Source organism: Geospiza fortis, unplaced genomic scaffold (assembly GCF_000277835.1).
Source record: "Geospiza fortis unplaced genomic scaffold, GeoFor_1.0 scaffold40, whole genome shotgun sequence".
Taxonomy (NCBI): Eukaryota; Metazoa; Chordata; class Aves; order Passeriformes; family Thraupidae; genus Geospiza; species Geospiza fortis.
The window spans coordinates 25,120,340-25,137,084 of NW_005054297.1; the positions used below are offsets into that span (position 1 = coordinate 25,120,340).

The 16,745-nt window shown below is 37.1% G+C and overlaps 1 protein-coding gene across 1 annotated transcript in view; it reads right to left on the reverse strand.

Moving 5' to 3' along the window:
* Positions 1-16,745, reverse strand: part of TLL1 (tolloid like 1) — a 125,561-nt gene that overhangs the window by 22,718 nt on the left and 86,098 nt on the right. Inside the window, 6 exon segments of the mRNA XM_005415561.3 lie at positions 1,407-1,567; positions 4,448-4,573; positions 6,014-6,209; positions 12,107-12,252; positions 13,174-13,290; positions 14,489-14,591. Coding sequence (XP_005415618.3) covers positions 1,407-1,567; positions 4,448-4,573; positions 6,014-6,209; positions 12,107-12,252; positions 13,174-13,290; positions 14,489-14,591 — 849 coding nt within the window.

Here is a 16,745-nt window from a genome sequence, read left to right on the forward strand (position 1 = left end):
CACGGGCATCTATCCTTAGTGCTACTCTTTAACAGCAAGAAGCCAAGATTTAGTAGCACATGAAATGATCAAACTCCAGTTCTGATTGTTGAAACAAATTTAGAATTTTTCTGTCTGCTTATGTTGAATGTCTTTTATGACCTTAGAGAAGTGATTTCACTTCATTACATGCCAGGTGTTTTCCTTGCAAATCTTGCCCATGTACCAAGAAAGTACAAGAAAAAAGGTTTTATGACTTGTTCAAATGGTAATTAAATTTCAATTCTTTGGGACTTTTAAGCTTTTATTACATCTCTTGCACTTCTAGTCATAATGATTACAGGACATGAGTGTAATATATATCACTGAAAATTGGAATTTCATGGACTTGAGAACCCACTTCAAAAAATCGTGGAGGAAAAAAAAATCTGACATTGTTGCCTCTGAAAATAATATTGAGGTATTTTGGAGAAGTCATGGCTGATTTGGTTCTTAGTTATAAATCAAACTCCAGATTTTGTACCTTCAAATACCTCTACCCAAAAGGTGGGCCATCTTTATACTAAATACATTGCTACAAATTTATTTAGAAATAAAAAGAAATGTCAGAAATAACACCCTGGGATTTGCATTCTTAATGCCATGTAGAGAATGTGCATATAAACTCAGTGGTTACAGCATGTTATGGCCGGAGTGTGGTGAGGGAATTCAATGATACAACAGAGAATTGCCTACAAAGCAGAACAAAAACTGAAAAGGATGTTGAAACCCACATTTGTCTGCTTCTTATCCAAAAAAGCACTGCAACACCCACCACTTTGTTTAAAGCTCTAAGGAGCATCCTTCAACACATGGAGGGCTCTGCTCTGTTCCTCCTCCTACCTGGGCAGAAGATACCCTGTGCCTTTGGGGGTTGCCCAGCTCAAAAACTGCTGCTGTTCCATTGTGACTTATTTCTGGTACTGCTCACTTCAAACTATTCCCCCAGTGAGATACTTGTAAGTGATTTAAATGCTCCCTCACTCCATCACTAACCACAGCTTATGTGTATTCTTTGTAGTCAGTCTGTAAAGATGATTTGGTTTCTCCAGATTTTCTTCTCTTGAATTCTTTCCAATATGCTTCAGTCCCATTTGCTCTGTTTTATTTTGTTGATAAAAAAGTCAGCTGAGACTCAGCAGAGAACATTTTTTAAAATTTCTTGTAATACATATACATTTAGATGATACGTAAAAGAGAGCTATTCTTTCCATGTTTGTTTTGAAAGAATCCAGAAACAGTCCCAAAACGAAAACAAGAATATACATGCTTATTGTCAGCATATGAAAGGTCAGCAAGGGTTCTATAAGACAATATCTATTTTTGAATGCTTGTGAAACTACTTAGAGTATAACAGATTGTGCAGCTCTTCATTCATGGTTACTTACTTCATTCCCTTCTAACTCAAAAAACTCGAACTTCATTGAAATTCGGTATTGCGTTGGGGCAACCACCTGCCACACACAGTTTTTGTTTGGAGGATACTCTTTTGGCCACCCTGGTGTGGTTATAGTCCCATTTAGCTTTGTCAGAAGTCCTCCACAAGCAGCTGTAAAATTAAAAGAGAACATAATTTCTTGACTGACAGTGTGTTTTACTATAAACAGAAACATGCTAAGAAGAGTCAGTCCTCTCATTACTTATATGCTGCAATGCCCAGACAGACTAATCAGAATCTTGCTTTATCATGCTTGGTGCAAACAAAGAGAAAGAGACAGCCCCTATCTTGAACAGCTTGCAGGTTTGTGGGCAGAGATAAGTTTCAGGACTACACAAGGCGTTATCATATTCATTCTTTTCCCCTCCCTCCAGAGACTCTGGTTATTCTCTCACAGCCTTTCCCATGCAAGTCCTCTGACCTCACCGCCCTTCCCAAGACCTTGACCACCCCTCATCTGACAGAGGGATACTTAGGATGCGCTTCTCTCCTTGATTACTGATGCAGAATCAGCCCTACCTGTCTCAGCTCATATGGCTGTATATGCCTCCCATAACCCACTAGGTAGGGTCACTTCTCTGGAAGAGCAGTCATGTACACTTCAGTCACAATTACTTTTGCTGAATCATGGATGTTCAATTAAAACAGAAAATGCCTCTTATTTCCAAGTATATGCCAAATAATCACCTCCATAAAACAGAAAAATACTGTACTACGTTCTTGAATGCAGTTCAACTAGCAAAGGATAAACTCATTAATCTTTTCCATCTGTGCAATTTTTTTTTAAAGGAAAGTAAAGGGATTTAGAGAAGCTCTCAATCACACTCTGCTACATTGATAACCATTACAGCACTGTGACAGCACTGGAAATCATCCACAAATCTCCTTCCAAAGAGCTGAAGGAGAGAGCTCTGCTCAATTGCTCTCCGCTAACACTGAATGCTTTAAAAACTGGCTATTGCAGTCTAGCTGATGATCTCACATACTGCATCTACTCCATCTAACACAGCTGGGAGAATTCACCAGTTACTGTGTCAAGGCTCATTTTGTCATCTCAGACACACACCAGTGTTTCTCCTGGTCCTTAGTTTTCCATGCAGCATACTTCTTGGTATACATGTAAAAGTAATCTGATGGGAATGGGCGGACTAAGACCCTGGGTCACATCTCAGTGTATCAAAAAATACCAGACATAGGTTTAGAGACTGCACCCAGATGACACAAGCTGTCCCCTCAAATGATCCAATCTGGGTAAGAGAAACTACTGCCAGATTTCAATTTCTGCTTTTGAACATTGTTCTACTGATCCTTGAGGCAAGGGCGGAAAATGTGGAAATAGTGAAAAAAGAAAATCTTAACCCTTTCTAATATGCTGCCATTAGTGGAGACTTGGATTAGAAGATCATAAAGCAAATTTCTGTGCATGTCAACACTGCCGTGAAGTATAAGGCAACGTTTCTGACTAGAGGCTTCTACTCACATGTGAATTAATAGAGCTAGCTCACAAAAAAGGCCCAAACTGTAAAGAGGAAGTAATGTTCACAGTGACTACACAGTAATTTTGATTCAGCAGTTCCAAGTACTATCTACACATACAGTGAGTGCCACTTCAACTGGAACAAACACATATACACTTTTAGGGATAGCTCAGGGTTTTTGCTCTACACTGCACTGCAATGTTTAGAGTCACTTCTTTTGACAGAGTTGTTTTACTGTTTGGGTGCCTGGAATGTATCTCTCTCCTGTTTTTCAGAGGCAGAGAGAAGAGTCTTTTGAAAGACTTCTCTAATATTCTGACTTGAGTCAGCAAGCAGAACTAAACTCAATTCCTTATGTAAATTTGGGCTGATGATCAAAAGCCCAGAGATCAAACCTTTGTCTTCATGGCCCTCCCTTTGACTGAACTCATTTTCTTATTGTCTATCTCATGTGCAGACATCCAAATAAATTGTTTTTCCAATGTCCTCATCACTAAAGGTCGGTGAGGGAGGAAAAACAACCAAAAAAACCCAGCTTGATGAGACCCACAATCTAACATGCCTTTAATCTAGGACTTCCACCAGCTCACACAAACTTACAACAAACAAAAAACCAAAACCAACACTGCAGATCCAAAAGCAAAATAACAAGAAAGAATTGCAAAGAAACTAGGCAAAACTACCCCAGACTGTGAAAAATAACAAATTAAAGAGAGGAAATTAGAAAAAAGAGAGACCAGTGAATTGCATCAGAAGAAAAACCAGGACTCCTAACACCCCAGTTTTCAAAATCCATCCACTAGTCAAACAGATGAGTTAAGAATAAATTTGTGCTATCCTTTGATTTATTGGTGTCAATGAGTAAAAATCAAACAATAGTTGGTGCATAATGATCAAGAGCTTATGGTTCTTTCCTCTGATATGAAATATGCATAGAATGCAAAATCTTATCTCAGTTCAATCCTGTGTTTACACAGACTTCTGCTTATCTCTTTCTTTTTTCTCCAACTGATTATTTGAACACACTTTGCTCACCCTGAAAAGTAAGAAAAGTCACAGTGTGACCAGGAGTGGGGAGGATTCCTCTGAGCTTTGAGCTAAAATAGAGGACCTTGCTCTTCTAGACTTGCCAGCTTCCCAGGCACATCCCAGTCAGAGGTGCTCAGAGGGGTCGTTAAACACTCTGATTCTGAGAAAGTGGCACATTACTCTGCTGGTAATTGTCTCCTTGAGAGACTTTGCTTTAGTGAGTATGAATAGTGTAATAAGTGATATGGAGTCCTACTTTGCAGCATTCCTGATGGACTAACAGCAAAATCTGCAAAACGAAATTGCTGACAGACATGGGACAAACATGGCTCTGGCATGACTACTAAAGGATAGCACTGGTTTTCTGAGTTGGGTTCCACAGATCTCATGCTGCTCAGACAGAGACTAGGAAGTGTGGAGCATTTCATTCAGGCCACGGCACTCAGAGAGCTTTAAAAGCCCATAAGACAGCAGCACACTGTACCTTCACAACTCTTCTTGTCAGGACCAAGTTCATAGCCAGGATCGCAGGCGCACTGGTAACTGCCCAGGGTATTCACACAGCGCTGCTCACAGCCACCATTGTCAGGTTTGGCACATTCATCTTCCTCTGCCAAGACAGGCAAGAATGCAAAAATGTGTTAAATAATTACCTTCCTCAGCTGTAACTGCTGGATCAATATTAACCCAGAAAGCTGTATGCATGCCATTATAAGATGCACTGCATAAACCACTGTGGTTGCTGACTAGACGATTTTCAAAGCCTAAGGAGACCTGCAATGGAGAAAATAAAAATTTTTCCATTGCGGGGTGTGGTTTTTTTTGTTGGGTTGTTTTGGTTTTTTTTAACAATGTCTACTAACAGCTGCAGAACTAATTTATAAGCATTTTGTGTGCAGCATACAGTAATTCAGGCAGCTATAATCTAAAGATGGTACAAAGTATTGAAGGAAAGATTGAAAATCCACAGTAGGGTCACTTGAAGGGCACTTTATCTCCCTCAGAATCAATCTGTACATTATCCTGAATTCATACTCAAAAACAGATTAACAGAATCCTCAAATCCTAGGTTTTTATTCTACTGATATTAAAACAAGATGAATCAGGGCTGGGGGAGGGAAAGGAATTGTGTGTTCTCTCTACTAGCTCCAAAATATACCCATGAGATTCATTAAATATTCCTCAGATTGCTAGAAATACTGTTTTCTTACACCAGGACAAGTAATTTCTCAGGAAAAAAATAAGAGCTCCTACTCTCTTGCCTATAGCCTTCAAAGTTATAATTGTCTACAATGAAAACTATCAGTTAGGATTAGAAAAGCCATGGTTTCTTTTCAAAAGAACAAAAAGGTTTTCCTGCTGGCATGACCTGTATTTCAGGTGTCACCATGGCCACACCAGTGCCAGTAGCTTTAATTGAGCCACCAGCAGTGCCACATGCAAATTACAAACTTTCCATATATCAAATACTTCAGGCATTTGTGCAGTTTGTATGACACCCTCCTCTCCCCCAAAAAACGCCATTTCTTTCATCTAAACTTCACAGAAGACTGAGGTTATTGCTCAATATGATTTCTGATCTTTTTTTTAGTTTTTTTCCCCTCCTTACAGAGAGTAATAAATTGATAAGGCAGACCAACTCAGAAAATAGATTAGAAAAAAACTGACAAGATTTAGACAAAGAAATAAAAAACTTAAACAGGGGAAAAAAAAGCCATTTGCGATTACACTGTTTAACTTTATATATGATATTTGATAACACAATGTAAAAAATATGCCATTTTACAAAATCAGATATGTTGCAGAACTAAGTTGATTAACTGAACCTGAAGAGAGTAGAAAGTTGTGCTGAATATGTTCCTTCAGTCTTTGGATACATTTTACTAGGAGATTAAAAAATCTCTATTGTTTTGTTTTGAATAAATTGCATGTATTCTGTTCAGTCTAGTAGTAAAAAAGACTGAGAAATATTAATATCCCTTCATAATTTTCTAGTCCAAGAAGAAGTGATAAGCTGTTCATAACTCTCAAAATATGTTTTAGCACTTACCTTTAAAAAAGTTAGCTGCAAACCCTGCTTTGTTAACAGTTCCATCAGAAACAAACTTCATCCACAGGGTATTAGAGGTAGATCTAATGTCTTCTGGCTTGTCATAGCCACAAAAGTGACCAATCAAAGGACTGTTCTCATTTGTTCCATCTCGGATTTCCAAGTAGTCATACGCACAGTTGTCGTGTCTTTCAATCTGTAAAACAATTTTCAAAATTACCTACCTGAACTTGACAATAAATGTCAGGCAGATAATAAAAAGAATTTAAATTTTTTCAAAGTTAAGGTTAAGGTCTCTGATTAGCATTCAAGCAGCAGGAAGATGAATGAACATCATCGAATGGATTTTAACTATACTTGCTTTGTACACAAAAAAAAAAAAATTGAAATGTTACTAAGGACACAACAGTCTAACTGGGAAAAAAACTAAAACAGACACGTTCACCTCTAAGCTTCCTAGTGCTCTGTTAAACTTCTACTCTCAAGTCAAGTCCTCTTTTCTCATGTACACTCAACTAAAGCAGATTAATGGCTCAGCAACTAAACAGGTTAGAAATATTCACTGTTTTAGCAATATTAAAAAGCTCAAATTTCAACAATATGATAAGATTTTTAGAATCTCCCTTTATCCTCCAGACAGAGCAAAATTTTGCATTAGTCACTGTTCACTGATATTGCAGGATAAAGGTAAAAAATTGCAGTGGGTAAGGAATTTGATGCATCTGAAAAATTAGACCCAAACACACATCTAAAATGGTCAGCTCTTAAGTAGTCAACAGAACAGAGGACAAAAAGAAACTATTTTTTCTGTGGCCAGTGTGTCCAGTCTCCCTTGCACCATTCCTGATTTCAGGTGTCCTCTTTTGATTTTCTGGGCCAATGAGTGAATCTTTGCTGTACTGATTGAGAAACTTACTGAAACCAGAAGAACTGAAAATTTCCCTTTCCATTTAAACTTTCTGCTGGATAACATTCAAACACAGACTAGTATGTGAGTGGGCATGTGTGCATGTCTGCTTGAGTAGTGAGCCTTGTGCTCCTTACATAATAGTATTTGCAGAGTCGATCAGAATGGGAATTGCACCAGAGAGGAAAGCAGTAGCAGCCCAAATATGACCTTGTCCAGAAGCTAGATAATTTACGATGCTTGTCTTCATTGAGAGTGCGCCTTTCTCAACAAAATTAAAAACCCTCTTGAGCTTGGTCATTTTACTGCTGGAATACTTCACGTTGCTCAGTCTTATTTATAAAAGAATTAACTAGATCCAAGCATTCAAAAATAATTCCTATAACAACACTCCTGTCAAACTAACTAGCCGAATGGGAGAGGCAAGCTTAGGGATGGAGAGGATGGGGAGGGTAACAGGATCACAGTCAAGTAGAAGGATTTCAGAAAGCCTCAAATCTAATTCAGCACATCCACATTCTGTTAAATCAATAAAGTAGTATAAACTAAACTCAGAAAAATCTACATTTGACCTCCAGAGAGAGTTTTTCTTGCACCTAAGCTTCACAGTAAGCAGAAGGAGCCACTGGTTCTCTGCTCTACTTGTGCATCACGACCAACATGTAGGTCAGGAATCACCACAGACTAAGGAACTTCCATTTAGCACATTAAGATTTCTTATGTAAAAGGAAAAATTGGGAGGAAGGAACTGTTTGATTTTGTGCCATTTTAGTGGCATCAAAATATGGCACTTACACACAACATTTCTCTGTCTTCTTTCCAACTTTCCAGTTCTCCAGGCATTTACATGCATAATTTTCTCCCACCCACTCCTCTGTCACAAACCATATTGCCATTTACTGTAATTTCCTAGATTTTTGATCAGGAATTGTTCTGGGACAGAGTTTGGGAAAGAGAGAGGAAACCCAAGATTTGGGATGCAACCACCTATTGCTGATTTTAGTGGCTATTGTATACAACTAATGTAGTACATGAGCACTGGTAAGTTTTTGACAACACCAATTCCAAATTTTCATCAATCTAAATAATAAATTCATGACATCATATTCCAATTTTAAATAAAGTCTGCCTTGTTATCCCAGTAAAAATCAAGAAGTGAACTGGTCCAAAGCTCACTAATATCAATGAAGGAATTGTGCATTTTCCCCACACATCTGTGGTCATTTCAGTACTTAAGATATTTAATTAACAACCGTTTTTTTTCCCATGTTTCCATTTTTTATGGGCAATATGGAAATTATGATTATCCACCAGCCCAGTGTGTCTCTGAGTTACATGTGCCAAATTTCCATTGAGGTGAATTAGTAATTTCTTTCCTGAGGATCACTTTATTTTGGGCAGAAGAGAACAGCTAAAAATACAGCTAAACTTGCTAAGACTATAAGAATCAACCAACTTGCAAAGTTTCAAAAAAAAGACTGAGTTTCAAAAAAAAACATTTGAAAGTGGCTGTTCTACCATATTCACTTATATTTAGTTTACTACTAGGGCAAGTGATGCCAGCATTATCAATATTAAGGGATTAAAGTGTTACACCAATATATAACCTAACAGATAATTATTGTGGTTTTGAGAAATAACTGGTACTTGGTAATCAATGAAAGAAAATACTATAAAATGTGGGGGTTTTTTCTGTACCTTAAGTTTTAAGATTACGTGGTACTCTCATCTGGGAACACTACCATACAAAGGTCCAGTACACTTGCAGTAGTGTCTTATTCCTCCTGCTTCCTCCTATATTTTCTATCTTTCTTATTCTTCCTACTTCCTATTTGTTCCTTGAGGAAAATCTCTCCCAGTTAATGAAAGGCCCCCTGGTTTGGTTGTAACGGGACTGATCCCATAAATCTTGTTTACTGAAGCACTAAAATTTCACAAGATATTCACATGATATTACTTGTTGATGAGAAGAAATATGTGTAATTTTAGCAAATTTTAAAAAAGAAATCATATATAAAATTTTTTTTACAGAGAAATGCTTTTCCTATAGGAAACTGAAATATAACCTCGGCTCCTGAAGGCCTTGGAGGAAACCTAGAATTTAAAGGGCATCAGAGAACTAAGTTGAGAAAATGTCAGAAAAAATTACTAAAGCAGGCACAGAAGAGCAGGAAGAAACTATGGAGCCTCCCAGAGAAATGGCAAGCCAGAGACATTCTCTACATCCCTTCTCAAAAAAATGCCTCATAGGTAGTTTCAGGTTTAGAAAAACAACAAAGCAACCAAACCTAAAAACCCCAAAAAAACCCACATAAAAACAAATACACATCCAGAGTATCTTTGTCTTATAGCACTCCTCCAACAGGAAAAAATGAAGATAAAAAATAAAATTAAAACAAACCAAAAAAAACCCTAAAACTGAACAAAAAAAAAAAAAAAGAGAGAGAGCAAAAAGGATATGAAGGGGAATCTGGGAGCAATTCTACTGCAGTAAAAATCTTTACATTATTTTTTTGTCATTGTTAATGTTTTTGTTCATCAAATTGCAATACAGGTAAATAAAGTATCTGCCTTGGGTTTTAGACTTCAGTCATAAAAGGTGGCATATATGCCTAGTTAAATCAGAAGATCAGATAAATTTTATTCCCTGATTTATGTAAAAATAATTTAAATGATCGCTATCTGCACAGAGTTTAACAAGGTCACTCAAATGAGGAAGATTAATATGAATCTGCTCTACAAACCCTCTGGATTTTTTTAGCTGGTGAGACTGCATGCCAAAAAAGGTTCTTAAATAAAAAAGCAAACAAATTTACAAAAATCCCTGCTAATTTTCCAAGAACAATATTATAAAGGTGACTGTAACAATGAAAAATATGGAGTTCCCAGTCCCAACATCTCCACTCTCACACAGACAGTGGAAATTATAGCAGCCAAATAAGAAAGTGTAATCCTGCACTCAGTGGAAAATGTGTTGCCCACAGCAGGCAAAACAAGATGACTCATTGATACAGTTTGAAATTCTCAGTTTCCCTAGTGCTTTCATTTCAGAATGAAGGTTATTTATACAGGGTTTTTTTCCTAGTACTACATAGGGATAATGAGAATTCTCCTTACTTAACTGTACCTTTCAGAATACAGAGAGTAATTTTCTCACAAACACACTGCAATAACTCTCTGGCCTGACATTTACCTTCTTCTATCTCAGCTGGCACCAAGAACAGTGATTTTTAAGCAAGTTTTTGTTTTACTGGGCAGTGCACCAAGGATTCAGTCCAGAGAGGGACTCAGTACCAAAAACCAGAACACCTACCTCCAAGAGCTGGGAGCAGAAATGGAAATCAGTGGTGAATGTCCAGGCACTCCAGAGCAGCTCCCAAAGCAACTCCCATCCTCAGCAGGGAGCCCAGTGGATGAGCCAGTAAGAGGCGCCACAAAGACAGATATAACAGTCTTGTGCCTGTCTGGGGTGCCTCATTTGGTGCTCAAGGGCATCTTGCCACTCTGGAATTACAGCTCAGACTCTCCCTGGAAAAGTATTTCAAGTCCCTACTGTTGGAATTTATTTTTCTTTTCAAAACACGTGAAGTATAAGTCCCAATTTGAGACTGTCCCCTGACTATATTTCTGCTCAATATCCTCTTTCTTCTTATGAGGTGTTAGTCCACTTGTCTCACCTCTAAAGAGTGCCATAATACTAAACAGTCTGGAGGAAAAACTGGACATTTCTTCCTAAGGCCCTAATCTTGTCTACTAAAATGTTCTGTTGTTTGCTGGTCCTTTGCTTCTGGTTATTTCCTGCATGGTGAGGCAAAAGCATGCCATCCTCACACTTGTAAATAGTGTCTAACTTGGTGATTAGAAAAAGGTCCTGAAGCATGGGGAGAGATGTTTGATTCCCCCAGCAGTGATATTAAACTGAGGTCAGTTCAAGCACGTGCAGACCATTGCTGATCAACTGCGTCCAGACCAAACATTGCAGCAAGTCTCTCTTGCAGAGGAATAGGGCCATTTCCCTTGTCATCACATTAAGAAATGCTGAACACCAATGGCAGACTAGAAAAGCTCCATATCTAGTCAGTAAATGATATAAAAGGTACTCAAAACATGCATTTTCAACAGGGCTTAAATAAAGAGACTAACATACTATGGTAAGTAATATTGAGCCAGATCAAGCAGACTCAGAAGATCAGGGGAAGCTGATCTTGTCTGCATTAGAACTAATTAATTCATTAGTTAGTTCAAACCTGACATTAATTCAGGATTGACAGAAAAAAAAAAAAGGGAAAATTACGTAAAATCTATGAAAATATTAAAACTTCTATATTTTACATTCATAGTTGCTGATAAAGTCCCAATCTCTTATTGTGTCATACTCAAATCTTTCTACCAGTCATAGCAAAAATGTGCCCTAACCCTGAATTCCGTCTGCAAGACTAAAGTGTCAGGTTGGAAATTACAGCTCTGTTTACTATACCTGTATTTAGATCTATGTACAACATAAAGGCAAAAAAGTCTAGATTTTTAAAAAACTTTCTTCATGCCCTTACTACTGAAGCATATTCAAATAAAACAAATTAGCTCAAAGCACGTGACTAAATTTATCTACAAAGTTCAAGCTGGTGTATTGTGTAGGTATAAAACAGACATGAAATATTACTTTTTCTGTGTTATGTAATAGTTTACCACAGTTTAGCCATGTTATACACAACGTGATATATACTAAAGACATACAGGTATGACAACTCACCACATCTTTTTTTCTTTCCTCACTAAATATAAATTTTTGACCCTTAGTTTTAGGGTTTTTTTCCTTTTCAAAGCGGAGGTCAAAGAACACAGTGTTTTTTTTCTCCAGCCACATATTCGTTTTTGACAATAAGATTCAGCAAAAATAAAAAGTCCTGGTTATTGAACAGAATATTTAAGTAACTTTGCTGAGCTGGATGATGTACTTGGTAAAATGTGACTATCTTCAGTAATTTTAACATTCTAATTAAAATATTAGAGATAACAAAAACCTTATAATTTTGAAAATTTCTGGGGAAGAGAAACTTTCATGGATTATGGAGTTATTTTTTCATGGAGAACTCTTAAATTCATTCACAGGTTTAATAAATATTCCCTTAAATTTCACTGTCACTTAGCCACTAGATGCTTGCCTGAGATAAGTTAAAAGGCTTTACCTCAAATGCTTGAAAGGTTAATCCTACATTGTAGTTTTCAGACACTGTTATTTTCCACACACATTCCTTCATTGGTCTGTAGTCATCAGGATAATTGGGAGACTGGATCTGGCCTTCATTTTTGTGGATTTCACCTCCACAAATAGCTGATAAAAGCATAACATTTTACTGTCAATAATGGCATTTTCTGTAATTTCCCCATGCCCAAAGTGACATTATATGCTCCCATTTTCAAAACTAATAATAAAATTGTTCTGGACATTAATTAAATCTACCAAGGATAAATTATTGAAAACACAATTGGTTTAAATCATTATATGTACTTTAGTTAGCAAATATAATTTAGCATTTCTAATAGCTCTAAACATGTCTACAGTGTTGAGGATGAATTTGTAATTATGGATAATCTGAATCAATACATTTTTACAGAATATATTTAAAGGGTCAAAATAATTAAATTTTTGTTCACCCTTGAAACATACTTAATAAACATTCTTCACTGATATTTACTAACCTTTAGAAAGAGACAAATGAAAGCAACATCTCATTTTATAATGATCTATGCATTTTAACCTACAGTTTATCACTTCAAGCTTGCATTCAGTTTGAAGAAAGAGCTAATATAAATTTTAAAATATTTTCATGAAAAGTATAGGTTCTATTTTAAACAGGTAAATGTTGACTTGCTAATATACCCAATGTGCATGGGCGCCTTTGTTAACTATTCCCAGAGTATAAAACAGATTTTTCTGAAGGATAAACAGAAAGTACACACAGAAGTCTTTGCAAACACTAAGCCCAAGAACATGCATAGTTAGTAAATTAAAGACTAGTAAAAAATGTTTATGATTATTATCAGTGATTTCCCTGAAAAAGAGCTCGGCTGAAATCTGATCATAGGAGGAGCTTCAAAATGCCCTGTCTAGTAATTTAGCACATACTGTCTCTTAGTGATAAAATACTAATTTAATATGTTAGTTTTGGTGGGGGATGGTTAATTTCAAAAGGTATCTGGTTAATATTATTCTTCCATAACCAAATTATTTTTAATGCTGTAAGAGGCTTACCTTCATAAACTGCTGCAAAACCCTTCCCAACCCAGTTGCTGCTGCTGCGGAACTCAATCCACATCCTGCTGTCGGTGGATGTGAGCACTTCTGGCAGTTTGTCACCACAAAACCTGCCTAAAAACATGCAACCAGTAACTGCATTTTCTGCCGCCTCTGAAGCCAAATGCTGCAAACATTTATACAAGTGTTTAACATTATAGGCAGAAGTAGCAGAACCAGCTCAGTGGAACGATTCATATGCCTATAGTTAAGCACATGTGTTTCTGCAGATCAGGACCTAACACACAAAGATTTTATTATAAAGCTTTCAGAACTTTTTATTGCAGTCAGCCTCACAAGTCTAAGCATAAAACCTTAGAGGAATTAATGAAAAAAATTATTGTTACAGGTTGTTTATATACATACAAACACATGCATTTTGGAAGGGGAAAGCAAGTACTAATCTTAAAAATGGAACAAATGTAGGTCACAGTAATACAACTGATTGTGCCTAAGGGCCAAAGAGATTTAAAAAAGTAACATCTAAAGGACATATTCTACATTACCCTCTTAAAGTCTGCCTAGGTAGGTAAAATTTCTGTTTTTCTAGTTGATAGAGAACAGGAGAAGAGGATAATTACTGTCTGGTCTTAACTGTCTCTTTATTTTCTGTTCAAGGCCAAGAAAGTAGACATTCCTGTTAGCTGTCCTGTGTATCTGGGCACCAGCATTATGGGAGGTGAAACCTTCCTACCAACCTTCTGAATTAAAATAGGATGACTGCAGCTTTTACATTTCAGTTCCAACTCAAACTTAATTCATCATTGTGTTGCATTTCTCTTCTCTGCATGAGCAGGGAAGGACACACAAGGAACAAAGAGAAACAATCTGCCCCAAAACTTAAAGGTACAGGCACAGAGGCTGTGCTGCAGAGAACAGCTCTACAGCAGGTGCATGTTCTCATCACATGACCTATGAATCTCCCATCACATGCTCTATAGATTTGTCTGTAAACTTCTTCCCTATTTCTCTGAAGAAAAACCCCAAAAGAACTATGGCAGCTTCATAATTCAATATCCATAAGCAAAGCAAAATCTTGCATATTTTGTGGTTGTCATCTTTCCACCCTTGCAGCTGAATAATGGCAAGCTGCAGCGAAAGGAAAACTTGAGGCTTGAAGTCAAGGCCATTTAGAGGGCTTTTTTCCCAACCCCAAGTTTAGATCCATTCTAGACATCTGAAACCCAAGAAGTTTGTCGTGGTTTCAACAGCAGGTCCACTGAGCCCAATGAGTGTGGTGCAGTGGACGGTGCAGCGTTTAACAGTTGCATACCAAGCAGAGAGGATTTTCTCCAGTAGCCATCTCTTACTTCAATATAGTCGTACCAACAGAGACTGCTCTTGTAAAGGTCCATGGTGGTAAAGTTTAAAACAATCTGCAATCAGATGAGAAGACCTAAATAAATCATGTGTGGTAAATAAGAGAAAAACAATCTCGACAACATTCTGAAGAACTGAAGCCAGAGTGGTCACCTGTAATGGAATTCCAACCATTCAGACATTTAATTATCCTCCCCTCAATTATTCCTTTGACTAAGTACAAGCTTACTTTGAACATGAAAACTTTATTTTATTTAATCTTATATATTTGCACAAATTCAAGACAAACTATTACACAGGGAGTTTTTCACTGAGAAATAAAAATTTGAGAATGCTAATTAGGTAAAATATTAGAGTACTATAATTTTAAGTGTGTTACTTGATAATTCTACTGCCAATTCTTCTTCCATTACATTTTGACTAAAACCAGCACTGACTATAATCAGCCACAAAAAAAAAAAAAAATTAAAGAATTGTTTTAGTTTGTGTTTCTCCTACTACTGTTTTGACAAGATATTTTACTTTCAGACACATAAATGTTGACAATATTGGACAGTAATTCTGAAAGAAATTTCACTAATAAGAAACAGTGTACAGTCCCTTAATGATTCTTAATGAACCTATAATAAAGCTTTTTAAAGAGAAATCTGAAATCTGTGCATGTCTGGAACTTTTGAACTTGGACTCCAAGTATTATTGAGAGTATCTGTAAACAAGCATATTTTCAATACTTACTACAAGGACTACCCTTATATTAAATTACATTATCCCTCTTTTAGAAATATTAATCCTGAACTGTCACAAACTTAGACTTTTAATGCAGGAATAGGATTTTTCCTGATCACACATTGACACAATAGCTACAGTTCAAACCCTGACTGACTGGGATAGCATCAGCATCATGTCCTGCAATTACAGCGATAAATCCAAACAAGCAGATTAAAAGTTATTCATATTTTGTATTATGAAATTACTTCCAATTAATACCTTTTAATTGGATTTAGGTGTACTTGGAAAAAAATTCATCTGCTTCAGAATCAGTTCCTCAGCGTACATAAATAAATATTTCAAACTAACTGAAATTCTTCTCTATTCACATTTGAGCATAGAATTGGTATTATCTTAGCTTTGATCCTAGAAGTTTGCAATTGAAACCCGGCATTATAAAACAAACACAAATTGCTGCACAGGAGCAGGTATCTCACACTGCAAAAATACATCTCCCTGGCAGCCTATGGAGCAGCTGTGAGTGTCAGTTGAAAGGAGAGGAATTTACCCTTAGTCCAGACGCAAGGTAAGAATTTTAACACCATAACTGGAAAAATTAACCCAGTCAGATAAGATGGTTTAGTTCCATCTCAAAGTTCTTGGCTTCATGCCCCCTTTCATGGATATTTAACCCGCAGGACATTTTGGCTTTACTACTCAGGCAGTCCTTCAGGAAGATGTACTGAAGAAATAAATGCACAAATATTGCCAGAATTCCAAAACCACCTATTTACCATGAGAAATATGAAGAGCCGGCTAAAAGTAAAAACTTCATATGCTTTACTTTGCTTCAGTTTTTTTAATACATTTCCAATTTCTATTTGAATCTGCTTCAGATGATGGCAGAGACCATTCTCTCATTCACAAAGAAATTCTCTGTCCTTGGCAGAATTTTTCTCTTCCAACTCTTCCTTCAAGTAAAGAGACCACACCAACTTACAAAACTTTTGTTCCCCTCAAATCATTCACTTTGCAGTTCAGATTCCCTCGAAACTCCTACCTTCTTTTTTTTTTTCTCAAAAGATAAGTAGTATTTAGCCATACTGCTTAGAAAGCCAGCTGCCCTTACCAGTCTTGTCCTTTCCCAGCCATGGCAACTTTACCCCCCTATCTGTGCAGTCAGAGGGGTTCACAAGAGGGAGCCCCTTTTCATGAGATGCAGACAGCTGCTTACACAAACCCAGCTGGCTCTGCTGGAAGCAAGCCACAGAAACCGCAACCTGTACCTCCTCCTCTGCTTCAGCTCCTTACAGCCTGGAGGTCTCTCACCACTCTAACCACAAGTTTCCCTTTTTTCCATGACACAGCTGAAACGTCAGATTTCTTCCCTGGTTTTTGTTTGGAAATTCACCTTTTCCCAAACCTTAATTGCCAGGATAGGGGTGGGAAATGGAAGGTTTCACTTAGCTGTGATCATGTCAATGTCTCAAAGTGCTGCTATC